General features: G+C 39.4%; 1 protein-coding gene across 1 annotated transcript in view; it reads left to right on the top strand.

The window, feature by feature from the left end:
* Positions 1-25,768, top strand: part of PLEKHM3 (pleckstrin homology domain containing M3) — a 63,286-nt gene extending 37,518 nt beyond the window's left edge. The window contains exons 6-8 of the mRNA XM_053471058.1: positions 434-497; positions 10,313-10,470; positions 24,934-25,768. Of these exons, the coding sequence (XP_053327033.1) occupies positions 434-497; positions 10,313-10,470; positions 24,934-25,111 (400 nt within the window). The 3' untranslated portion in view covers positions 25,112-25,768. The remainder of the gene's footprint in view (positions 1-433; positions 498-10,312; positions 10,471-24,933) is intronic.
* Positions 25,769-27,251: the final 1,483 nt, after the last annotated feature.

Here is a 27,251-nt window from a genome sequence, read left to right as displayed (position 1 = left end):
GGCAATATCGGGCTTTACAATTGTCTGAAAAATAAAACCATTCAAATCGGCTTGAAAAAGGCTCTAGCAGTTTTATGAATATGTATTCCTTAGACAGCAACAACCTGTGGGAGTCGAGTGACACAGAGTTGACCAAGCATCCCACCAACAATCACAATTTGCTACAGGTTAATGCCAGGTTGAGCGCAAACTCTCGGGTTTGTATAAATATACCTGAAAGTTTACTTTAGAATATGTGCATTCTTAGTTTTTACAATGAGTAATTATATTTCTAAGGTCAGAAATATTTGACACATTCTGGGTGCCAATGTTTTGATTTTGTGATGAAGCTGCTCCCTATTTTCCGTAGGTGACCTTTTATCATTATATATGTGGTGTCTGTGTTCAAGTTCATCCTGATTAAATGTGTTTGTATATTTTTTTTTCCTTTCAGAATTTTTCCCAGGGAATATTTGTTTCAACAAATTCATCTATATTCTCTTGCAGACTTACAACAGGTAATATATATATATTTTTAGATATATGCTATACTGTGTGTACACTGACACTGATTTTTTTCTCTGGCCATCTGGTTTAGGATTAAGCTAATGAAAAACTCATTAATAAAATGATTTCAATACATTGGGGAGAGTTTTCATATCATTGCCTGTTAAATATCCTTAATGACATTTAATTCAATAGACCACATTACATGAAAAATGCTTAACCCTTTTGACTTAAAAGGCAATCAATTGGCACGTGCAAGAAGCAAAAGTCTCAATCCAGGGACAGTTCCTTAAAAGACATCTTATTTAGGGATACATTAGTTTCTTTTGAGTTATTAGAAATGGTTATATTTGTGTTTGAAAACACAATTGTGAACATTAGAAATAAATGTAAAAACACCATATAAAAGCTTTGTTCTATTCTAGTAGTAATATATCAAGTGAAGGGTTGAATTGTTTATTGGTTTCCCTGCTGGGAACATCCATTATCACTCAACCTCTCACAGAACTTTTAATCAATTGGCTATATTTGCAGCAATAAACTGCTAAGTGATCTCCCCTTGGAATAGTGTAAAAGTAAATACATTTGTAGGTAAATGTTGGTTGTCAAACTGCTACTCTTCATGCTATAATTACCAGTTTAGGTCAGCCAAAAAAAACGCATTGGGTAGAAATGAGTTACTGATAATTTAGAGGTTTGGCATGCCCTCGTTGTAGCAGTTTTTCCACCCTGTTTATGGAAAGTTACCTGTTGGCTGGTTCTGATTGTCCTTCATAAAAAATATTTTTGACATTTAATATCAGTGAGGTTTAGACGGAGAATCACCATCTGTACCTCTATCATCTCATCCTCTCCTTTTCAGAATTTCAGAGACCCTCTGCCATAGCATTTGTCTCCTTTGGCATCAGAGATCCATCCAAAACATGATTAAACTATTCACATGTTATCATCTCCAAACTAGAACATTCTTCATCTTTCTCGCAATATATCATCTATTTTATATCTTCAGTGTTTTATGACCCCATCACGTATGGTATCTCCATGCATTTTATCTGGTTACTACTGTACATCACGCAGGCAGCCAGTATAAATATATAAATAAATATGCAGGTCATGATTTAATATGACCCAGTAACTCTTAATTGACTTGAAATGAATTTCAGAGTTTTAAACTTCATTAAATCTAGGCCTTTGCATATCTTTTGCTGCTTGTGTAGACATAATATGCATCTTTTATGGACTGGATTATTTTGAAGATTTTGTTCTTTGCAATTTGTCTGTAAAGCAAATCATCGTGTGGTGGAAATAAAAATGAATAAGCCAATCTGCTCCATGAGATGGATTTAAATTGTGTTTGGGTTTCACTAAAGGCAGCCTGCGGCAGTTTCTTATTATGTGTGTCTCTCAGTAAGGCATGTGGTTTCCCAGCCATTGCCAAGTCAAATAAATAGAAGCCACTCTTGTTTGGATGGTGTTATGTTTATAGATTTTGTGGATCTCTTGAAATTCCCATTCTAGCCAAGCTAACTAATATTAATAAATGATGCGGTTATTATCATACATCATTCTTGAGTACCAATTTAGTTTTGACCAGGTGTGTTTCTGAGGATAGTTTATTAATTTATGACAGTCAGCTCCCTTCCAACACACTCTCTTCTTGCAGCGGTTTTCGAGACCATCAGCTGTCCATGCACACTAAACAGACTAGCGTGCTTCCAATGCAGCGGCATCAAAATGCTAAAGTACAGAAAGGCTGGCATGGGCAGAGCTAAGCGGCACTTGAAAACTATGAAGGAAGTCTAAGGTCCATGGTCCTAAGGTCCATGGGATCTGCTTTAAAGGAAAGGTATAAACAAACCTGGCAAAGAAGCTCCTGAATCAGATCTCTCGATGTAAGGCTGTAATTGCATACAGATTGTGATTATGAACAGAGACAAGCACATGAGACACATTTCTGTAGAATGGATCTGTCAGTCAGCAGTTTTACAAGGACACATCCCAGCTTTATTTCACACATACCTACCAGGCTTCTTTTATATAACGAATGCTGCCATTTTTCCTAATTATGAGCCAGACCCGTACTAGGGCTCTTGGCACCGCGGGCACAGTTGGAGGCCTGTGTTGATGTTGCACGCACTTAATGAAGCAGAAGGAGGTGCGGGGACATTGCCACCAGGCACCTCAGTTGCGCTCCTCACATTGTTGCGCCTCTTGACCGATGGAAGTTACAGGACCAGCTTCGAGCCGTTATTCAGCACTGTGTTGGCTTCGACTCCCCTTAGACCCCTTAAGGTTTAATATATACTGAGGAAGGTGCACACATTTTAGCAGTTAACTCATACATGCATCTTGCTGTAGACTTCTCTGCGTTATTTATAAACAGTAATACAACTAACAGGAACAATAATAAGGAATTGCAAATTTGATGGAAGCAAACTGTTTATTTGATGACAGGTTAACATTAAGTTCTAACTCTACTGGTTATACGTTATTGTTATATATGCTGTATTCTAGTGCTTGCAGATTGAATAGTGCTGGCCCCGTAGGAAATAAAATAACAGAAGCTTGGCACAGAAATTATCCGCAGGACTGCCTTGTCCCGTTCTCATTATGTAGCCGCCTTTCTCGTGTGCCTAGCAGGACCCTCACATAATACAAACTGCAGATGTGGACACTGCCCTTTAACCAAAGAAGCTGTTTATCAACAGGTGAAGCCGTTTGGTTGCTCTTGTTCGTTACTCGCTGATTGGATGCTCTCAGCAGGATGCTAGCTTCCAAGCGAGGCGGCGTGACCCGTTCCAAAACAGGACCGCAATGCTGTGCTCACACGCTGCATCACAGACTCGACCTAAGTTCAGAAAGAGAGCCAAGCAAAAGACGCTTTGGCAGTCTCCCCCACCAGCCCCCATTCCCACCTCCCATTCTCTCCTTCCCATTGTTCGTACCTCTTAGTAGGCATGATAACTAATTAGAAGCATTCAGACTTAACAAGCAGAAAGACAAAGCGTGACAGCTCCTATATACTGCCCCGCTAGTAATGATTGTATTACACTCACCAAGCCTTCACCGGCTTCACAGCCCTCCTGGGTAATGGACTGTGAGACAGGAATGAGGCCAGTATTAAAACACTACTAAATATCTGTTAGCTGCTTGATCCCAGGCAATGTTGCCAAATTATCAAGTTAGGGCAAAATTAATTTGTTGTTAGTTAAATATTTGCCTGCAATTAACAGAAAGCTCCTTTTTGTTTGTTAACGGGAAGACAGTTATCTGCTAAATTACGTTTCTGGCCATACTTGGACATCCTGATTCTAGAAGAAATAAGCTGTAAATGTTTTAGCACGTAATCAACTAAAGGGACGGTTTTACTTACAAATAATACACACTTAATTACATTGTAAGTACTTCAATATGCATTCTTAGCTGCACGAAAAAAAACCACTACCTGTAGGTGAAGCTGCAGCTTCCGAGGACTGCTCCATCTGTGGTAAGATTTTTGGCTTCTTTAATCAGTCAGTCAGCAAGGTCCTCCCTTTGAAAACAGTGGGAGCGTGTTCCACGCATGGCCACGGAGAGGTCCCTTTGGACCAGTGATGGCACACGCTTGTGATGGGTACTAGGTGTTTGCACATATATGTAATATACATGAAACTTATGTGCTGCTGCCACTGCCATTTTCTTCCGTTAGAGAAAATAAATGTTGAACCTTTCCATGTTTCGTCCTGCCCCCCCTTCTATCTATCTACTCCTATATAATTCTCTCTCTTACCTTTCTTTATTCCTGAGACATTGGTAGATAAGTGGAATAACCCCTCAGCAGAAGTAGTAGAGGCTAAAACAGTGTGGGAATTTAAACATATGTGGTGTAGGCACATGGCCAGTCTAAGACGAGACCAAGGACCGATTAAGGAAAAATTGGCAGACTAGATGGGCCAAGTCATTATTTGCCCTTGTGAAATCCCCCCTTGAAGACTCCTTATGGGAATAATGCCTTCTGTCAAACAAAATTGTCTCAAAATATATCAATACTAAGACTTTTTTGGTATAAAAAATGGTTATGTAGTAGCTGTTAATATGTCTATGTACTGCTTTACCAAATAATTAAATCTAATGAAAAGGTTAATTGTATAGTATAATAAGCTATTTGTCAAGTACCCTACACAATTAGTGTATTTGAATGGTAATAAGGAAACATGGCTCGCTGGAGCATGATTAACTCTTGGCAAGATAGAAGGTTCGTTCAGACCAGATTATAGAAAATTGTGCATATAGGTAAAAATAATAAAATTAATCCGTGCTTTAATAACATGGCTATACACTAATGGGTACACAATGCCCCTTTGTAAGTTTCAAGTAGGAAAGATTAGTTAATACATGAGTATAGAAACCATGTGCGACGTAGCAGTGTACGATCTAACACTTAAGTAGATGAAGTATTAGAAAATGTTAGCGTTTCCAGATTAGCGTTATTATTATTATTATTTAATTGGTCCATACACCCTTTTTTTTGTTTGGTTTGGTTGGACTCCGTTATCTTTTTAGGGTTGTTATCTCCTGACCATCCCATTTGCATCTCAAATATAAAATGTGAGAATCAAAGGTGAACAAATCCATAATGCCATTGGGTGATTGATATATTTTAGAGACACGGGCGTGGTAATGAAAGTCTGCAGGTGTAGGAGACTGAAAAGTTTGTTTTGTACATACTTTATCACGATTGAACCAGCGCTGGCAAACATACTGTTTATCTGCCTAAAAGATTTGCAAGCTGCGGTTAACAGTGAGTAAGTCAAATGGAGATTCAATGTAACACACCCCAAGATAATTCTAGGAACAGGAAATTGGGAAAGATTAAGTGCATATTCCTTCTTCCAGTCTGTGTCTGCCAAGAAGAATTATTAAAGTGCCTGCATGCCTGACAGGGCTGGCAACTCGGATTATAGCCAACCATGGCCAAACCACTCGGCAATATAGTAGCCCAGATGCGAGTGCTGTATGTACACTGTACAGTTCTCTCCAGCATACGCTCAATTAATTGACTTCAGAGCAGGCCCATGAAGGAACCACATGAAGAATCCAATGACTGTAGGCAGAATGATGAATACAGTACAAAAATGATGAAACTTTTTGACATTGGCTTATGTTGAGTAAATGTTCCTCTGCCGCTCTTGCCAAACCTTCCTGATGCCTCAAATAAGTTTAAAAAATATTGTATATTTTCCAAGTGTCTGTCTTTAGGATGGACAGTTCCTCTTTCAGTCAAATCCCTCTGTCCCTATTTCCTCCCCTGACGTAATTTTTAATGAGCGCAGATTGTTTGCTGGGCATGAATGTTACACAGCCTAAAAGTAACAATACATAGAAACAGCAGAAACTGTCTATTCTGATATACTTACCAAACAGTCATCTACAGACACCAGACAAGACAGAAGGCTTGTTTTTCCCTCAAAAATCTCATGGTGCTTCCACAACCACAAGGGATTCTGGGTAGGCGCCTACCCAGAATCCCTTGTGGTTGTGGCAGCACCATGAGATTTCTGAGGGAAAAACAAGCCTTCTGTCTTGTCTGGTGTCTGTAGATGACTGTTTAATAATACTCCTACTACCCCTTAAATTTAAGTGGAAGGGTTTCCATCACCTTTTACCCATCATAACTTATGTAATCATATATTTACCGAATCATTGAAAATGAGACTTTAAGCACTTAATAGAAATACAATTTGGATGTTCTCTTTATGTATTCATTCATGGTCATATTAAATCACAGAAATACATTAAAGAAAAAGACAACCTTTCGTCTTGTGAGTCCACATGAAAACTTGGCACTGGGATTTGTTTTGTATGTTCCTATACAAGCTACATGAGTAACTCCAAACCACATTGTTTATTGGTCCCATTGGCTCCACACACTGCATTTCAGAAACCTCTGCACTTTCCACAATTTGGGCTTTACCATAACCACCCTGCTCCCTAATTACAGCTTAGTCTTAGCTTGGCTCTGTTCACCAGTGTATTTTTAGGCGGAATTCACCTAATCATCTATTTCCAGTAGAACACTTTATTATAACTGGTTGTCCTTGTCAGGACTATCAGTGTCTTCCCTTAGAGAAAATGTTTATAAAAAAAAAAATGCTTATGCTATTTTGGCTGAAATTGTATGAAGAATCTATTTTGGGGGCATAGGGTTGTAAAAATGAATTCCACCTGTGCTTATATTTACCAAAGTTGGGGACTTATGCATAAAGAAATTGCGCCTAGTACATTTCTATTAATAAAATGTTTAAGCACACATAACTTAGTTAGATGTTTACTGATACTATGTGAGTGCTTGATACAAACTAGTGCTTAATTCCTGCTGCATGCCTGTGGTGGGCCAAGCTGCTCGCTGACAGTATACAACGTCGGTGTCTGTGCACCCTTTGAGATCCTCACTGCTAGAAATGAAGTTGAAACCTTTTTATACACTGATCAGCCATAACATTATGACCACTTGCCTAATATTGTGTAGGCCACCAAAACAGCCCTGACCCATCGAGGCATGGACTCCACTAGACCTCTTAAGGTGTGCTGTGGTATTTGGCAACAAGACATTAGCAGCATGTCCTTTATGTCCTGTAAATTGCAAGGTGGGGCCTCCATGGATACATCCTGGTGCCATGTGTTCTCCAGGTAAGCGAAGCACATGCACCAGGCCATCCATGTGATGTAAAAGAAAATGTGATTCATCAGACCAGACCACCTTATTCCATTGCTCTCGTGTTCATTATAGGCGCTTTTGGCAGTGGACAGGGGTCAGCATGGGCAACAAACTGTCATGCACTGTGACACCTTTCTTGTCTGTTGTATTAGTTGGAATAAGGCCATCCTTCGCTGTCCCCCTCCCCATGTGCATCAATGAGCCTTGGCCGCCCTTGAGGGACGAAATGTTCACATGCTACCTAATATATCCCACCCACTGACAGATGCCATGATAACAAGATTATCCGTGCTATTCACTTAACCTGTCAGTGGTCATAATGTTATGGCTGATGCATGTGATTTAAGCTTTTAGGACCTCAAGGAGCGCTGCAGAATCTGATGGCGCTATATAAACAATAAATATTAATAATAATAATCTTTTTCTGCGTTGATCCAAAAAAAGGTATCAACATCAAGTAAAGATTCAACTTACTCTTGAACTAATATGGCTCTATACAGTTATCTCATCATTGCTGGAGCTATTTATGCCCAAAGCTGGTAAAAGCTAGACTCCTGTAGGAACCCAGCCACAGATACTTGTATGTACTTGGGGACATTCTTGTCAAACTCTTAGGTCCTATAATTGATCACATTAAAGATTCTGTATTGTGAGCTGCAAATTATAGGAACCAAATAATTCAAATATTAATGGTTATGAAAATCTTGTCAGGAACATGGTTACCAGTTTTTAATTTAATAAAAAACAATGGTCAACTTTCATTACGTTGTATTAGAATTTATGTATAGAGCACCAGCAGATTCCATAGCATTAAAAGCATTATAACCATTAGAGGATTCAAAAGTTAACCATAACATTAAAAGCTTACAATAACTGACTGGACCTTATGTTTCAAATGGGATCACGAACGTGAAGTTTTCAGGAACATGTGGTTCATTTTGAACTTTTTCATTTAAATGGGGCTATAATGAGAGCAACTTAAATAATATAATAATAATATAGATCTTGATCTACCTTTGCTTTTTGTAGGACGCCCTACAACATACCTTCCGAAGTTTAAAATAGCCGTGGCGACATTTTTGTTTTAGGTGTTCTTTAGAGTCGTAGCCACAATGACGTATCCAGGCCTAGGCTGGCAGGCTTAGGAGAGCAGCAGCCCCCTGCTACAAAGCCGGGGGTGGCAGATCAAGCCCCCCAATGTTCTGCTGCACAATGAGAAATTAGAAACACAGTTTTTGTTTTATATACAAATTATTGTGACTTTTAGGGTTGTAGAACACTGCCTTACAGTACACTCATACCTACCAAACATAAGATCCAAGAAAAGAGGGGCCGACAGAATCATAGAGGCCAGTGGTACTGTTTTGAAGGAAAGAACATATTGGGTTCCAGGATTTTTTATTATGGTAAATCAAGATCGCTATTATTATAACCAAAATAACAAAGATGTTATGAGATGCTCTGCACCAGTATTTTTTTGAAGTGGAATTATGCTTTTTAAATTGCGGTTTATCATCCTCAGATAGGGTTAAAAAAAAAAAACAGTCTGCTTTCCCAACTATCTATCTAAAGCACTGCAGCTGTGCAGATAGACATTGATACATTTAGTGCTCTTCGGTTCTTCTGTTGATCTTCTTGCGCCATTGTGAAGCTTGGGAAATGTAGTCATGCTGGCACCTGAATCACAGCACAAAGGATGAAAGAGGATTGCGTGATTAGCATGTGTCTATACAGTCTATTGATCTCCTTGTCTGATGTAAATGTTTTTCAGAGCAATTAATAGATGTTTACATGAATGGAAAACATTTTACACACGTTGCCGTGTTGAAGAGCTGGTTATCCTGCTTTCTTCGATTTGTGTGAAGTGGGTTTTGACACAGGATTGGAACTTGTACTTGGACACTCAATTAATGTATGTCCGTCTAAGGTTAATAGATGTAACAAATGACCAACCTCTAAATAATTAAGACTGAGAACAATAGTAACAATTTTTGCATTATTTTTACACCAAAATACCTTAATTATAAAAGACCTTAAATATAGCAACCCAAGTATATGCTACATGTAATTTATCAGCCTAACAGTAGCTGTTATTGAATTTCAACTAAGTCAAGACAGTCAAATAAGGAGCAACAAGGTTTTATAATTCCATTAGCTGGAGAGTTTTTGCGTAGGAGATTTAAGACAAGATGGTCGCTCCTAACCTTATTGTTAGATAGTCGTATGTTTTCACATCAAAAAGATTGTGAATACGTGTTTCTTTTATAGGTCACTGAAACTAAATGTTAATTAGATCTTGTTTTCTTCCAACAGTTTCAATGTGTTTCACTGCAATCCTATGAAAGACCTAACACAAAGTAGACTTAGTTGAATATTTAATCCACCATATGACTCAAAACAACGGTCACAGATTTCTTTGTGTCACAGTTGACCTGTGCTGATTTGAACTAATGGCCTAAGGGTTATAGGCCATGTCACCCTATCAAGCCATCGAGTCGGTTCCTGCTGTGAATCCCGTCTAGAAGCAACTTTAAGCCATTTGTGTGCACATCATCTTAAGAACAGGGGACACTTGTTCCAGAAAAACTAGTTAAATGTTATTAAATTGCATGCGGAAGAGCAGTTAAACATTGTTCGTTGGGAATTGTACCTACTCTGCCAAATGTGTAATGGATTGGAATTCTCTGGCCGATGGGTTGACAGTCAATGTACTTAAAGCACCTGTCAGAGAGTAACTGCCATCTTACCTTTGTGAATGTTAGGTTTATGGTAGGATATGGTATATGTTTTCTTTTCAGGAAAATAGGTTAATTATCGATTTTTCTAGTTTGTAAAATTATTACAACTAAAATGCAGGATATAACCAACCAGCACATGTCTCTCCTATGGCTGGATAATGATAATGTTGTAATAATGAACATGAAAGTCATGGGCTTGATAAATTGTCAAATGAGGGGAGGTATATTCACTGAGGGGAGAGATGTGATTTCAATTCCTTCACTATTTATTATGAAAGGTCAAAACTGGCAGGTTTCTCCAGCCAGAAGGATTTAGTGGTTACCTTTTCTTTCTAGCAGTAACATGAAGCTATACACTACTTGGCCCTCCTATGCCTTTGCTTTTTTGCAGGTTGTCGATGGCAAGCTGGCTCCATTTCTCTTGAAGGTTATCAAATTTGCTACATCTCATGTATATAGCTGTAGTCTTTGCAGCCAGAAGGGGTTCATCTGCGAGATTTGCAACAATGGAGAGATACTCTATCCCTTTGAGGAGACCTCAACAAGCAGGTAACATGTGCTTCTCAGTTCTCTCTGTGCTGATGGTCTGCCCAGGGGTCCATGTTGTGATAGTCTGCTTAATGTTTGTTAGCCTTATCTGAAACTCTCACAGATTTTTCTATTATGTCTATGTTTACATCCATGTGGATTTTTTTTATTTGTTTACTCTTTTATAAGGTTTTATTACTTCCCCAAACAACTTCAAATCCATGTGTGCTCTTTAAAACCATGTCCTCATTTACCACCTAAATGCTGATGATAACATTTAATATTAGAGTGTTTATTAAAGTGCAAAGTACTTTACTATACATTCTATATTTTTGAGGCTACATTAAACTGTCCTTTTCAAATACATTAAAGATAGGTTAATATGCAATGTCGTTCCCCTCTTTTCTCAGTAGTCAGTACAACCATCGTGGTGTCTTCTAACCATGACAATATGCTCTTGAGTAATAGCAGTCACTATAATAGGAATATAGCTTTTAAAATAACCCGAGCCCATCTGTTATACCTTATGATTACAAATGTCAAAAAGTAATGTAAACATGATATACAACTGTACCATAAAAAGAATGATAGAAGGGTTGCACGTATATAGTTGATGTTCTGTTATGGTCTTAGACGTGTAGTAATTGAAATAAGAGACTTCAAGGGTTCTCTCTGTGATTTTATCTAAACAGTTCCCTATGTATGTCGCAGACAATATCAGTTGTGCATCTGCAGCAGCATGTTGAAATCATAGGTTTTGGATACAGTAATTGTAAGGTTGTTAACCTTATTATTGCAATTCACCCCGTGTAAAGCTATACTCCATTCCTACACGACATCAAGGAACCTAGAGTGGATTATTTATCATCCCAGTTTTTAGCATTTAAATTGATTAAAATTCAAACTATAACTTGTTGGCAATCAATGGCATTTGCATATATTTACATATATCGTAAGTTTTTCCAGTTTGTAAGAAATCTCATGGCACATTAGAGTAATTACGTAGGTATACAGAGCAAATACTTGAACTTTAGGATCAGGAAAACAGAAAATGGTCCTACTAGTAAACCTAGATCAAACATGTCACAAATCTTTGGCAGTAAAAGTTCAACACGGACCTTGGTTTTACTAGATTTAACAGGTTGATAACCAGCAATAAAAAATTAAAAAAAAGATGATGATGCAATAGGGTGGATAGTGCATTTATGCTTCCTGAAAGAATTTTAACTGAGAGATACTTGAGTAGAACATGTACGTGGAATTGTATTAACAATGCATGCATGCAACAATATGTAACAATTCTCTAAAAAACTTACTATGCTCTAAAAAAAATGTAATTTTGTATATCAATATGCCTTCTTTCTGGTCTAGTGTTTTTCTTGGGTGATGTGCCCAGTTCCTACAAATCACTATTATACCGGATCCTGTATGCTTTGATATCAGTTAATAATCTTATATCTGCAACAGTTTGTGGATGGATATAAATAATTGCATCCCTTCCAACATTTCAAATGGGCAAAGAGTGACACTTTTGGGGTATGGTTGGAAGATTGCCTACTGACAGGGAGTTACTGACACTTTGTGACCTATGTAATTGAGTGAAGAATTATGTATTTTATTTACACAATGTTCTCATTTCTCACTTATTATATATTATGTAAAATATGTAATGGAGTTCAAACATAACAAGGATCTGCAAAACAAAAAGAATAATGGCAGAAAACTCAAAATGACATTATGTTATCTGTATATACACCAATCAGCCATAACATTATGACCACATGCCTAATACTGTGTAGGTCTCCCTTTTGCTACCAAAGGTATGGCATAGACTCCACTAGACCTCTGAAGGTGTGCTGTGGTATCTGGCACCAAGACGTTAGCAGCAGATCTTTTATTTACTGTAAGTTGCGAGGTGGGGCCTCCATGGATGCATCCTGGTGCCATGTATCCTCCAGGTAAGTAACACACCATCCATGTGATGAAAACATGATTCATCAGAGCAGGCCACCTTCTTCCATTACTCCGTGGTCCAGTTCTTGTGCTGACGTGCCCATTGTATGGGCTTTTTGAGCAATTTGAGCTACAGTAGCTCGCCTGCTGAATTTGACCACACGGACCAGCCTTCACACCCCACGTGCATCAATGAGCCTTGGCCGCCCATGACCCTGATGTCGGTTCACGGCTTTTCCTTCCTTGGAATGCTTTTGGTACTGACCACTGCAGACCGGGAACACCCCACGAGAGCTGCGGTTTTGGAGATGCTCTGACCCATGCTCGTCTAGCCGTCACAATTTGGCCCTTGCCAAAGTCGCTCAGATGGTTACACTTGCTCATTTTTTCTGCTTCTAACATATCAACTTTGAGAACAAAATGTTTACTTACTGCCTAATATATCCCACCCAATGACAGATGCCATAAAAACAAGATTATCAGTGTTAGTTACTTCACCTGCCAGTTGCCATAATGTTATGGCTGATCAGTGTATAATAAACAATGGAAATATTATCAATATGTATGAATTAATAAACAAAACCACCTGAAGCACAAACATAAGTTAAAACATCATTTTTAATAAGGAAGCTTTAGCAAAAGCTCTTACTGATGCTCTGAGATGTGTAGAAGACATCTCATATGAGCATTTTAGATTGGCATCCATCTCTCTAAACTTACAGATGGAAAAAAGCAGAACATTTTAAAATCCAGTTTAAGCTATACGTGGCCATATAGTACTGTGCAAAAGTTTTAGGCAGATGTGAACAAATACTGCATGTATGTAAATATTAACTATATATAGTTAAATTGTGGGCAAATAAAATATGAACAGTATAGTGAGAATGCTAGAAGGAAGGGTTAAAGACAATGACTCCTTTAACGATGGGATTAGTCCAGCTCCATGGATAATGAAGTGGAGTCATTCCATTAGCTTACACAGAGGAATCCAAAAAACAGGTAAACACTGAAGTTCATTCAACTTCTTAAACAAATTGTATACCCATAAATTATCCCAGCTGTCAGTGCATATGCTGTCTGTCCTTCAATGCTTTCTCAACTGCTAGTTTTAACAAATGTGCATTGTAAGGCTTCGAATGCCATCACTCAGTGTGCTCGCCTCCCAGAATATGTATACTCTATCCTTGGTATATAAAATAATAATAACATATATTTCTGTCTTTGGATATTTTTGTCTCTGACAAGGTTTGATAAATGCATAGCTATGTTCTGTCTAAAAGATAACAGGGTAGATATGTCAGTCTGGATCTCGCAAATTATCACCGAATATATATAGCACTGAACACATACTAATATATTTCCATATAATAAACTCGGCAAAGTTGTTAAAGAGCTTAGTTACTATGCTCGTACATATTATCTGCCGTTATAGACGAGTCCAAATAGATATTCCTGATTTAATAATCCTGTCCCATCTTGTATCTTAATTCTGTTGACTTTTTTCTAAAAGAGATTCATGGGCCCCCACTCAAGACACTAGTGGGATCAACTAGCTCTTGTAATATACACCTTTGTATATTATTTACATTTTATTATTGCATGTAGTCCTATACTACAAGTATACAGTCAGTTGTTCAGCTCATTCGCACAGTCCTCTTACCATCTAATGCAATGCACAGAAATCACGTGGTAATTATACGTTTCTCCGTGTATTTAGTAGCAATTTATTTATTTCATAAAAAAGGGGTAAAGGTTTACAAAAAAAAAGTTATTTTTATCATGAAAGTGTTTCTTTTAGAGACCACAGAATCGTTACATGATGTCAAATGATTTCTTCAAAGCAGCTGAAAAGAAGGGGACCCAAATTCACCGACTTACTGACCCATAACTGTTCTTCGATATGTTGTGTAAAGTAGCATTCCTGTGCAGAATAGTTTGAACATAAAATAAACACAGGGATTTGTTTCATTAACCACATTTCTGCTTTGTCTCAGCTGCCCAGCCGAACGACACAAGAAAAACACAAAGGGTGACATTTTTCCTAAAAAGCTCCACCAATGCTAAAGAAAAGACCTGTAAGCCTAGCCAAGAATCTAATATTTGCTCTGTGCTGACAGAGATTGTGTTCTAGAGATGCATTACATGTTACAAACATGTAAAAAAAAAATCCCTGGATTCACGGAGAAACTGGTTACGCCCTACTAAAAATATAATTTACTTGTAAATGAAGACGCGCCATTGAACTGCACGTTAAAAGTAATCATCGATAGCCTTTAAATTGTGATCATATACAATAGCTAAAGTTGCAAGGTTGTAAGTTAATTAAAAAAATACAAAAACACTTACAATAAAACCTTACGCAGCTATTATATGTTGTACTATGTACCTTCCCCGCACCCTGCAGATATAATTAGTTGAGTGAAATGGTATCCAGGTATTTGGGAGAGCCAGACTGGTGCCCATTATTCATAGCGGATACAAATTTGTATGCAGTGCCTCTGAAGCATTAGCATTGGCCATTTTGGCTACCTGTCTGCGCCCATGGCACGGAAAGTCTCCGTCTCAGGCCGGCAGCACTAGCTTGTACACCGTAACACTGATAAAAGCAAAAAAACCCTTTCATACCATTTAGTATAGACAGCCCTTCCTACCATTGTTATTTTATGTATGCAGCAGAAACATCGGAAAGATGGGAGTTGTTTTTTTTTTTCCAATGGCTCTTTAGTGCTCATACAGCTGTTCTTTCTCCTTGGGGTTCTTTCATAACCTTCTCCTTGCTTTACCAGTTTCTTGGCACACAGCCATAGTGTTACAGACATAGTGTTTGTGTGCAGCGCTTGCTGGATCTTGGACCACTGTCCATTTAGAGTGCGCCACTGCGCTATCCAGAGCATAACGAGATCTGTTGCACAGTTATTAACTCAAAGCGCCCATGGAGTGACAGACTGCATATTCGCGTCCGGCAGGGACAGGTCCAAGTCACAAGGGCCCTTTCTAAACTTTTTTGAACCGGTACAAGGAGACGGGAACAAATAGCTGCCACCGTTGCGACCTCTGTAGTTACGCCACTGGTGTCCAGCTATTCTGTACACTCAATCGTGAGTATTGGCTGGTGCTGACACAGGCTTCCCCCACGTTTTTGCAGTAGCCGAATCTAAGTAATTTTTTTTTTTTAGATCTTTTAACTAAATCACAATTAATTGCATGATTATGTGTCTGGTGTTAAGGATCTGAACTAGTTTACTGATGTAAGGTATTGTCCTGTCTGCATAAACCCATGTACTGCCATAAAAAGGGTTAAACGCATAAGCATACGTATTGTTGACTAGTGGAGTGTCCCCTAGCAGAGGATAAAGAGAAGGAGGCATGTTTGACCTCCAGGTGACATTATTATTTGTGTGTCTCCTGGCTGTTGGGAAAGGACAATAAATTGGCTGCAGCTGCATTAGCCTTCGTAGGGTTAAATCATAACGCAATAAGGAATGTTTTCTATCAGTAAGAGACTTGACACCCACAAAGCCTCATTAAGGTGAGTGTCACTTGTGCAAACAGCATTTTTCTCCTTGGACATATCCAACTTGTCAACAAGAAAAAATATCTCAGCCGCGTCTGTTTGCAGTCGTTCTTCAAATTGTGAGAGATGGTCCAGGTTCAGACAGATCGTTTTTTTCTTGACTTGGAATGAGACAGGAGTTGGGGAAATCTCACATTGTAGCCCCTTGAATAAGCGAGTCTCTTACCTGACCACTTGTTTGCACTTAATTAATTTTTGTCAGTCCTTAAGCAAACAGGGAGAATACCTCGTCGATGCACTCACCTGGGTCTCTGCACACACATTACATACCCCCGCTCTCACTTAATCAGCATGACACATTCTTTTGTTAGTAAATGGATCCAAACCAAACAGAATCAGCACAGCTAATTAGCAGCTTTTAGAAACCCCTGCTTAGATATCCTGTCACATCCTGCCCAGCAATAAAACAAGAGAACCAGTTTACTCTACTAAGCTCTAAATGCCAGGGACCTGTAAAAAAAAATGACTTCACCTAAGATCGGGAGGAGTGAAGACTTGAATAAAGGCCAGTAGATTATGAAATAGGAGGGAGCAGCTGCGGCCCCGAGCTGGCTGCTGGAATGGATGAAGAAATGCTTAGGCCCTTGCTTCATATATGGCATCTTAAAAACATCCACCATGATGCATTTCCACACCAATTTACTGTATTAGCACCATAGCAAGTACGTTCTAGAGCCTTCCACCAACTCCTCGTATCGTTGTGTGTTTTTTTTGTGACACCCATACTTTACGATATAAACAACGTTTCAAAAATGTTTATGTTACATTTCTTATCTCTTAAAGATGCTTACCCTTCCAGTTCTTTCCCCAACCCTGCCATTTTCTGTCGCTCTCAGTCATCCCTGTGTCTCTCCTTCAGTACGTCCTCTCTCTATTTACTTCCTCCTCCATCTCTCATTTCTTTACCCTAATGGATAAAGGATGGTCTACTTCCCAAATTCAACTATATATTGTTTAGGACATCAGCAGAGAATGTTCACTAAACTGTAAGTTAAGTTCACTGAAATCATCTACAAGCTTCAAATGTAATTAATATCCAGCCATACAGGTTCATCTCTGCACTCATTTAAGGAGAAAGTCACTTGGCTTGTCTCACTATAAGCTTCACCATAAGAGCCTATTCAGCTCATCTCAGTTGTTTGGTAGGATGTCTTGGTTGAGCTTGTGGACCCCATGACATCTCAACAAAAATGTTATATTTTTTTCCAGATATTTACACATGAAAATATAGAAACTTGTAACAAGATATCCCTGCTGTAAGGTCCACAGAGTTATATCCGCTTCTCATAAGTTTTTGTCGTACGACTAGAGACTGCAATTAATCAGTTCCTGGAAAAAACTGAAAGGAGTCATCTCCTTATGGTATATTATTATATTCCAAAAAAACCCTGTGTATATACTTGTATCATAGATGCCAAAGCCGTCTCGACTTCCAGAGTTTCCTCTGCGTGTGTATAATTGGTACTGTGCATGTGTTGAGCGAGCAGGATATTGGTGGAACTAAGGAAGGAACTGGTTGGAGATAAGGTAGGACCTGAGCAAATATAGGAAAGGTTATGGGCTTCAGCCAATGCATATGGGGTTCTTCTAATATAAGCTACATGCTATATGCTGCCTTTTGCTAACTTGATGTAGAAATGAACTTCACCAGTACTGGGACATCTCAGAGCAGCTAGGTTGAAAAGCTTAAAACATACTTTTCACAGGACTGGCTAATCATGAGATGTTGTCTCTGAGGTATCCTTCCACACTTGAACACGTCATGGGATATTTAAATATTTATCAACATGTACAGGTGAATGATGTTTGTTTTGACAAGGTTTTGTGTTCTGAATGCATCCAGGTTCCCTATGTGATGATATCAACCTGAGATTAGCAGTAAACTCAACTGATACCCGAAAGACCAACTACTTGTTAATTTGTCACAGCTAAACAGCTTTAAAGAATAAGCCCTAAAATGGAATACTTTTACGCTCGATAGTTTCATTTTTTGTAAGACTTTGGCCCCTCTAAGAGACTTCTGTGCTGATGGTATAGACCAGATGTGCAGGGAATTAGCAACGCATATAAGCATGCTTCAAAAACCTATGCATGCGCACATCTTTGCTTTATGGCACATGCAGATACTACATTACAATTACTGATATCTTCATCTTCTTGTCTCCTTTATGGTGATTTATTTGTGAATTTGTATATTTACTTATAATGATGAGAATAATTTGTATGTGGGATATATAAACTCATGGAAAGGAAACCAATTAGTCAAATATACATTCCCCATCATGGTGGACAGTATTTTATCTGGGCTGGTCAGCAGTACGTAAAAATGATGTGTGTCCTGGAAAACATGGCTGACCCTACTTCCTGGGCCATATTAATGAAGCTATGGCACTTTATTAAAGTTACTTTCCCTCTGAGATTGCCACAGCTTTTCTACTTTCAGATGCAGATAGCTGACATAGTAGTCTGAGAGGGTTTTACGTTACTTTTCCCTTGTACAGCGCTGCGGAATATGATGGAATTATGTACATTAATTCGTAATAGTAACGTAAAGAGTCGCGGTCTAGCTTCTTTCAATGTAAGAAAAAAGTTTCAGCATAAATATAAAAAATCTATAAAAATGTCAGTTCAGGTACAGACGTCATCCTCAGCAGAACCTCTGGTGGAGACTGATGATTTGTGTCAGTTTGTAACGTAACTAAATCCAATCACCTTTGTTATTGCTGTGTAAAAAATAATTAGCATTTACGAATCCCAGCTGTCATTTTCTTTTAATTTTATAGCTCATGTTCCTCTCCTTGTATTTCGCATTTAGCTTCCAGACTGTCTTGAGATTGCAGTCTCATAAAATGATAATAATAATAATATTAATGAGCCTTATAATAGCCATAGAGATTACGTAGCAATTATGTGGTTATTAGGCTTTCCTTGGAATGTGCATAGTGAAAGTAGATTTTGAGTGACAGGAGTTTTTAACTAGCCTACTGGATTATACAAGATAAGGTTAAAACACTATTAAACGAAAATAACATTTTAAAAGTTAACTTGGCCAGCATATATAGCCTGGCTTACAATTAAAATACAATGCAACTGTCATTGTCATCCTCGTATTTTTCCCCAATACGCTTCCCTTCCTTGTAATTATTTCATCGACTTTGTCTTCTGCCCCCCTATGGATGAAGTGTCAATTCATTAGGGTTCTTGATAAGTGCTTACAGATGACCAGCATCTCCTTGGTTTATTGTGTTAGTGCCTTTAATGGGTTATTTGGGGGGATGAGTTACCATACAGACATCCATGCCGGTATCTTTTGTATAAATGAATCTTGGACTAATGCATCTTTAAGATGTGTCGCTTTTGTTGAATTTTTCAGAGGTTACAAAATAGTGAAGACTGTGGATTGATTTCCACGTATTCTGTCACCTGTAACTCATACACAGAGAGATCAACACTTTTAACATAAACTATTGAAGTCCCTGTCTTCTTCCTCACATTACGTTTTTCAGAAGCCAGGTGCTCTGCTGCCCTGTGGCTCAGTTACATGTTGTCCTACATACCTAGTAGGCCACTTGAAGAGCCAAGTGTTGCCAAAACCTGTGTAGTTACTACCTCACCAAAGAAAGTTTCATTGCTGCATCAATGGCAGTCTGGTCAACTTCTCATAACCCAACACTGCTGTGCCTTCTCTTCATTTATTTGTCTATAACGACGATGCACCATGCTTTCTGTATTGTTGGTTCTTGTGGTTTAAAAACAGTCTCCCATTTTAATATTCAGTCTTTACTTTTGGATACAATTAATGTATGTTTCAATGGGATATCAACATTTCCAATAAGAGGAATGCCATCACAAACAGTGCATTAAAGGCCATTCAGTACCACAAGATAAACTTTGCAGTACAACAATGTTATTAATAAGGTAGGACCACATACCCTAAATAGCATTAGCTGAAGGCCTTTAAAGAGACTGTAGAACCATAAGCAGACAAATCCAGCTCATTGAACCTTGGCGTTCAATACTTTCTCCCTACACCCTCAAATCTTGTAAACACTCTTGTGAATGTCTTATTCCCTTTTATTGCTGTAGTTACTATGTAACTTATATTGCTCACATGGTTTGTTTTTACCATCCTTGTGTCCGACCTGAATTGTTCTATAATCTGTTCATCCTTCAAGGTACATTTCCACTAACCTGATTACATTGTTTGAAGCTGATGAAGTAGTTGGGAGTTATCTTGAGATCCATTAAAAGATTGAACCTCATTAGGATAACGGATCAGCAGGAACTCAAGTTTGTGGTATATTTTTCTAGGTCTATATTAATGTCTGCCTTTCATTCAGAAATAACTAGTTGTATTTAGAAAGTGGGTTTCTGTCCAGATAACTGTTGAAACCATTGATATTAAGCAGGGGGGTGGGATGTGACATACTGACATGTTTTGCCCATCCCTTTGGGAGCATTATAGGGCATCTTCTTATCGTTGCTAAATTACTGCAGGAATAATTAAGTTTACATTTAAAAAGTCCTGTATATAGGAAAGAAATCAACATTTTCTCGTATTGGCATAAATGCTCTATTTCGTGCTATTCCACCAGTCTTTCAAAATTAGATCAGGATGTGCCGATCCAAAGCTAAATTTGCATTTACGAGTCCATACAATGAATCCAAATGACCTCCAAGAGCCATGGACTTTGGACATTGACATAGGTCAAGCATTCTTGCAAACCTTTCTAGATTTCAAGCTGCAAAACCAGCTGAAGCGTTGCAGCTCATGTTGGCACACTCTTTAGTGTTTTGTTTTAGATTTTTGAAATCTAAGGTGCAGCACCCCACCTTTTCCATAATCTAATAATTTGCACCACTAATTAGCATGCAATTAAATAAATTGGAATTCATGCAAAATGAACACCTATGCGTAATGAATTGTAAACAGTCAAATAATGAGGTGAGAGGATAATTATAACCTATATATATATATATATATATATATATATATATATATATATATATATATATATATATATATATATTGATCTGAGACAACAGTCCTCATAAAGGTGCCACAAATGCTTTTTCCACAATTATCCCTTGAGAACAGAAGCAATGTTTTCCGGCTACACCCTCACCTCCCTTGCCCCAAGTTAATAAGTGTCAAGCTGCAAGACTTATTTTACTTTTGTATGTGGTTTTATTTTGCAATTACTGAGTGGAGACCTTTGGATGGAACAGCAGGTGCCTCCGATCAGCTAGCCATTTTATTGGTAGTAGCTGCACCCATGGCGGTTGATAAGAGTTATGGGTAAACGGAGGTGACAGCCAAGAGAAAGGGTGTGTTAAGGAAGGAATGAAACGTGCCGGCATGACTACACCTATCAGTCAATCACCCATCACAAAGCCTCACACAGCTGTTTTCAGGTTGTGGAAAATATGTAGGGTGCTATTATTATGTATAATATAATTATTACTTATACTGTACCTAGAACATTTGCAATTAGTTGTTGTCCTTTTCATTATATATATTATATATAATGTTGAGTAACCCTGCTGTATAGATTAAAAAGATTTAAGTACCATGGATGCTTTCACACATAAGCTTAAGGCTTCATAGTATGGGACTCCCAGCTTTTGAACTATGCTCCTGGCTGGACCTTGCTTTGGAAATACAACAAACAAGGAATCCACGCACACCTAGCAAATACTATTTAAAAACACATATCTAAGGCATACATTGGGAATCCCATCACACTATATGACCATATATTGCATAGCCCCCCACTACGACAAAGTACCCCGATTTTGGGAGGCCTGTCTAATTGCTCACTTTCACTTTCTCTCACTGGAGTGTCCCTTTAACTTACATTCACATTCATTGAAATAGAATATTTTTTCTTCAAATAATTCAAACACTTTAAGGGTGACACGCAGTACAGTATGTAGACTGTTAGCCTTTGAGGTGATTTTTGTCCCTGCTTCTTTACATCTTTTGACTTTTTTCACCTTAAAGCGACTCCACAGTAAATTGGCATCCATTCCCTCTCTGTTTGGGTAAAAGAACAACAAATTGACATGAATTTTCTGTCCATTAGACCCCTGGCCCGATACTAGCCAACATCTATTTGCTGTCCATTACAAAGACTAGAGCCAGTTAGCAGCTATTTAGTCTCCATCATGTGTAGTTAGCGTGTTGCACTCCCACGGCTGTTAACATCCTGTTAGCACTTACTGTATGTGGGTCACTGACTGGATTCCTAACGTATAAAGAAGGGCAATTATTCATAAAAGATGTTTCCTTCTACATTTATTATAAAAAGAAAATAATCAGCTTTGAAATCCGACGAGCTGACAGCAGGAAAATACACATTGTGGTTCACGACTGAAATCACAGTGGTTTCTACAATTTTATGTATCTTAAAGAAATAGCATGCATAAAAGCTCCTATAAAGTACCACTTGAAAACTAGGAGATGGTTAAATATGTATATAGGACTGTATGTCCTGTTGCTTTAAAGAATAATAATGCTTTGAAATAAAAATGCTTTTATTGTATGTTTTTGTTTGGGTTTTTGTAATTTTATTTTCAAGATATCACACCCTCCCTGGCTGGGTGGAGATACAGTACTCTGGATTTGTGGTGGTTCAGTAGAAAGTGTGCCTACTAGCCTGATTGGGAGTGGAAATTGATATTTTAAAATAATTTTAAACGATAAAATATTGTATTTCCGATTTTCTATAACCCTAAGGTAGGATGGACTGGTTTGATTATAACCAATGTCTGTGTGTGGCCTGGCGTCCTTGGTCTTTCACAGGCCCCCACGTTGGCCTTTGCAGCATGCTACCCAGGACTGGGCCCCTGCGGCCCACTACCGTGTCTGATCTTTGGGGTCTGGTGGCTTCATTGTGAGCTTAAGGGCTGGCCTTAGGGAGCAGGGCAGTGGGTGAAGCATGGGGTATGGTGGTAGGAAAGGAGTAGGGCAAGGCAGTGGGGCCCTGTCTTTAGGTTTGTATTGGGCCCCAAAATTTTTGATGGTGGCCTTGTTAGAGAGTCAGAGGTTTAGAGATAATGGAGGATAATAGGAACAGACATTATGTATGTTAATACTAGGGCTGAAACAACGAATCGATAAAATCGATAATAATCGATAACGGAAATCGTTGTCGACGATTTCCGTTATCGATTAATCGAGTGATCGATTCGTTGTTGGAGCACTCGGCTCCTTTTGCTTACCTCCGCGAGCGTTCCCCGCTTCTGGCTACACGCTCTGCAGTCTCCGCCTTCTTTCAGCTACGTGACGGATGTGACGCCTTTCCGGAGGTAAGTATTCTTCATGTCTATGTGCGAATCGCTCTGTGCGAGTGGCTCCATTCGCACAGAGTGGTTCGCTCTGTGCGAGTGGCTCCATTCGCACGGAGCGGTTCGCTCTGTGCCAGTGGCTCCATTCGCACAGAGCGATTCGCGGGGGTGGGGGTCCACGGCGGGGTGGGGTTTCAGGGGATGCAGGGCAGGGTGTGAGTGTGGGTGCAGGGCAGAGTGGGGGTGGTGGGTGCAGGGCAGAGTGGGGGTGGGGGGGCAGGCCAGGGTAGGTGACTGGGTGCAGGGCAGAGTGGGGGTGGGGGGGCAGGCCAGGGTAGGTGACTGAGTGCAGGGCAGAGTGGGGGTGGGGATGCAGGGCAGGGTGTGAGTGTGGGTGCAGGGCAGAGTGGGGGTGGGGGGTGTAGGGCAGAGTGGGGGTGGGGGGGCAGGGCAGAGTGGGTGTGGGGGGGCAGGGCAGGAGACTGGGTGCAGGGCAGAGTGGGGATAGAGGGCAGAGTGGGAGACTGGGTGCAGGGCAGAGTGGGGGTGGGGATGCAGGGCAGGGTGTGAGTGTGGGTGCAGGGCACAGTGGGTGCAGGGCAGAGTGTGGGGGCAGGGCAGAATGTGGGGGCAGGGCTGGGTGCAGGGCAGAGTTGGAGACTGGGTGCAGGGGCACAGTGCAAAGTGCTGGGTGCAAAGTGCCAGGGCTGGGTGCAAAGTGCTGGGTGCAAAGTGCCAGGGCTGGGTGCAAAGTGCTGGGTGCAAAGCGCTGAGTGCTGGGGCAAAGTGCTGGGTGCAAAGTGCTGGGTGCAAAGTGCTGGGTGCAAAGTGCTGGGTGCAAAGTGCAAAGTGCCAGGGCTGGGGCAAAGTGCTGGGTGCAAAGTGCCAGGGCTGGGTGCAAAGTGCTGGGTGCAAAGTGCTGGGTGCAAAGTGCTGAGTGCTGGGGCAAAGTGCTGGGTGCAAAGTGCTGAGTGCTGGGTGCAAAGTGCTGGGTGCAAAGTGCTGGGTGCAAAGTGCAAAGTGCCAGGGCTGGGGCAAAGTGCTGGGTGCAAAGTGCCAGGGCTGGGTGCAAAGTGCTGGGGCAAAGTGCTGGGTGCAAAGTGCTGGGTGCAAGGTGCAAAGTGCTGGGTGCAAAGTTTCTTGAACAGTAATAGTCCACCTCTTTTCAGAATGTTTGGGGTTATTTTGTTTCATAAATATTGTGTTTGGGTTCTTGTACTTTGAAAATATTGTTTTTTATTACATCATAACAAAATAAGAATGTTAATGTAAATTTTAAGTTGTTTTTTAACATCCAGTTCATTAAATTATTTTAAATAAACGAAAAATTTGCATATTGTTTTTTTATCCGATTAATCGATTAATCGAAAAAATAATCGGCCAACTAATCGATTATTTAAATAATCGTTAGTTGCAGCCCTAGTTAATACAGTGACAGAAAATAAGCATGTAGAATAGGCCTAAGACTACCTGGTCTAATAAAAGGCCAACCAACAAGTAAGAGTAGACATCACAGATATCACAGAAAAGACTAGAAGCACCAAATAGCTCTATTCTGCCATCTGGTTCATTGTCTATGGATTGTATACGCGTAATTAGTGTGACTATATCTGTTTTTGCTAAAAATATCCCAATAAGTATCTCTCTGTGGTCTTTTTTTTAAATAGGTGTGAGAACTGCTCTGCCATATTCCACTCCGACTGCAAAGTGAAAACACTCCCCTGTCCAAGGTGTGTGAGAAATGAGCTGCAGAAGAAACAGAAGTCTTTCTGGCAAACTTTGAATATGGACGACAGCTTGGACGAGTCCTGCAGCATGTTTGAGTTGTCCTACCAGAGTACATGACCTCTGAGTGAAAAACCAAATATGTCCCCTCGCTTTACCCAGCTCTTATTTAACTAGCTGAACCAGTGTGCTCGTCTAGAAAGCATATCTAAAATTTAACGTAGCAGCTATATGTTTACTCTTTAATAGATGGGGTAAACCACTAGAAAGAACTGGAAATCCAACACTAGCGTATTATGATTCGCTTTCCATAACTACTAACTGTAGCAGTACCAGTGTCCTCGCTTGGGTTTTATGAGCCATTTTACTGGGCTGCTACTCTATTCATAAAAGAAAGAGTTTGAAGGTGAGTTAAAGATGTTAACTCCCTGATAGTACAATACCTTATGAAGGGTTAGTTAGCTTCTCCAGTATGAACAGCTTGGTCGGCCATCTATAAATCAGGGACAGTTCTTGAAAACTATTTGATAGATTGAACTATGCATTTTGCAGGGCCAACTCACCGCTTTATTAGGAGAAATGTGTCATGGTTGGCCATTTATAAAGCATAGTGATGTTAGTTAATTAAAACTGCAACTCTACTGTAAACTATAGTTCTGTGGTTGATACAGCTTTTTACACACGGCTGTGACTTGCAAATCAAATCACAGAATATAATATTATGGAAAACATCAGGTGAGCAAAATAAAACCCTGTGCTCTATAGATCTAAAAAGAAGTCTGTAGTCTGATTTCTAGAGTACATATTATGAATAAAAGGCATTGCAGGTTTTCTGAACACACTCTACTACCATTTTTCTCCTGTCATAATCAAGGTATTTACCTTTAAGAACACTGCATAGTTGCTTTGGTACATCAATAATGGGAATAAAATGTATTAATCGCATCTATTAACAACATTTAAAGGTGTGTGACACTTTAACAGGTACAGAATACGTCAAATGGGATTGTACAGCATGCATTTTACCTTTACAGAGCAAGAGTAGAAAAGCATCTCGTGGGTGGCAAAACCTCAAACAGATCATTTTGTACAGGTGCTGAGTGCTGTCGTCTGATGACAGCTATACTTTGAGTGTAAAAATATACCTTAGAAAATCTTGATTCCATCATACTTGGTACTAAATACATGCAGGACCAACATGTAAGTGGATTGAGTTAATACCGGTACACAATTTCTAATGAATGGGTGTCTTGCTATAATACAATTGGTTTGTGCAATAAAACTGGAATATCAAGTGCACTGTATGCTACCAAAAGCTAAAATTCAAACATATTCCATAACCAACATTATGAAAATATTATATGTCGTCATTTATTAATAACTTTATTACAGGGGTGTTGATGGGAGAAGACACTACGCATATACATCCTGTAACCTGCGGCTTCTCTTTGTGTGCTGACAGCCATACACTGTGGACTAATTACACACTGACTGCAGAGTTTTATTGCTCCTAATACCTTGTCTGTGTCATCATGTTACACGCCGTTATATCGGACTATATGGTTCTCCTCCAAATATTATAGTGAGGAAGATCCCACCCAGTTCCGATGACGCATTGAGAGCATTATACTCAAAAATGCCCCTGTTCTAAAATGGCTTTAAGTGTCAGTCTCTTATTTATGTCTGTTGCTGTTTCTGGACATTTCTGCGTCTCCAAATGAACAAACTTTTCAAAATTCCCCTTTATAATCAGGTCCTCCTCAAACTGGGTCGTATGTGTCTATTATAAAACTCATTGTGTTTCAATAAAAGCATGGAATGTCTCATTTTTTTCTGTTTTTCATTTCCTGTGTGATTAAGAGAATCATTTTTCTCTGGTAACTAGTGAATCATGACAGGTCAAACACATACCATCCATTTATTTTTCTCTGAAGCCAGGAGGTATCATGTGCTTTTGTGTCAATGTGCGAAGATGAGTGTCAATGATCTAAAGTGGTAGAGACACCGTGGAAACCAGATCCCCAATCTTCCTCTTTTTGGGGCTGCACCCCCCACATGGGTATATGCTTCCTCCATGACTAAAGTCTACAGGTCCCTCCCACCCAAAGGGGAGACACTGAAGTCTTCAAGTAGGGTTGGTGGCCAAAAGGTCAACTCCATGCTGCATTTTCAGTGCAAAATATCACGTGTCCAAAAATGACAAAAAATGTTCGGGTATGTGAAGAAAAAGGAACTGTGCTGTACCTGGCCCACTTTTGTT

This window comes from Spea bombifrons, chromosome 7 (assembly GCF_027358695.1).
Source record: "Spea bombifrons isolate aSpeBom1 chromosome 7, aSpeBom1.2.pri, whole genome shotgun sequence".
Taxonomy (NCBI): domain Eukaryota; kingdom Metazoa; phylum Chordata; class Amphibia; order Anura; family Pelobatidae; genus Spea; species Spea bombifrons.
This window is presented reverse-complemented; position numbering and strand designations above follow the sequence as displayed.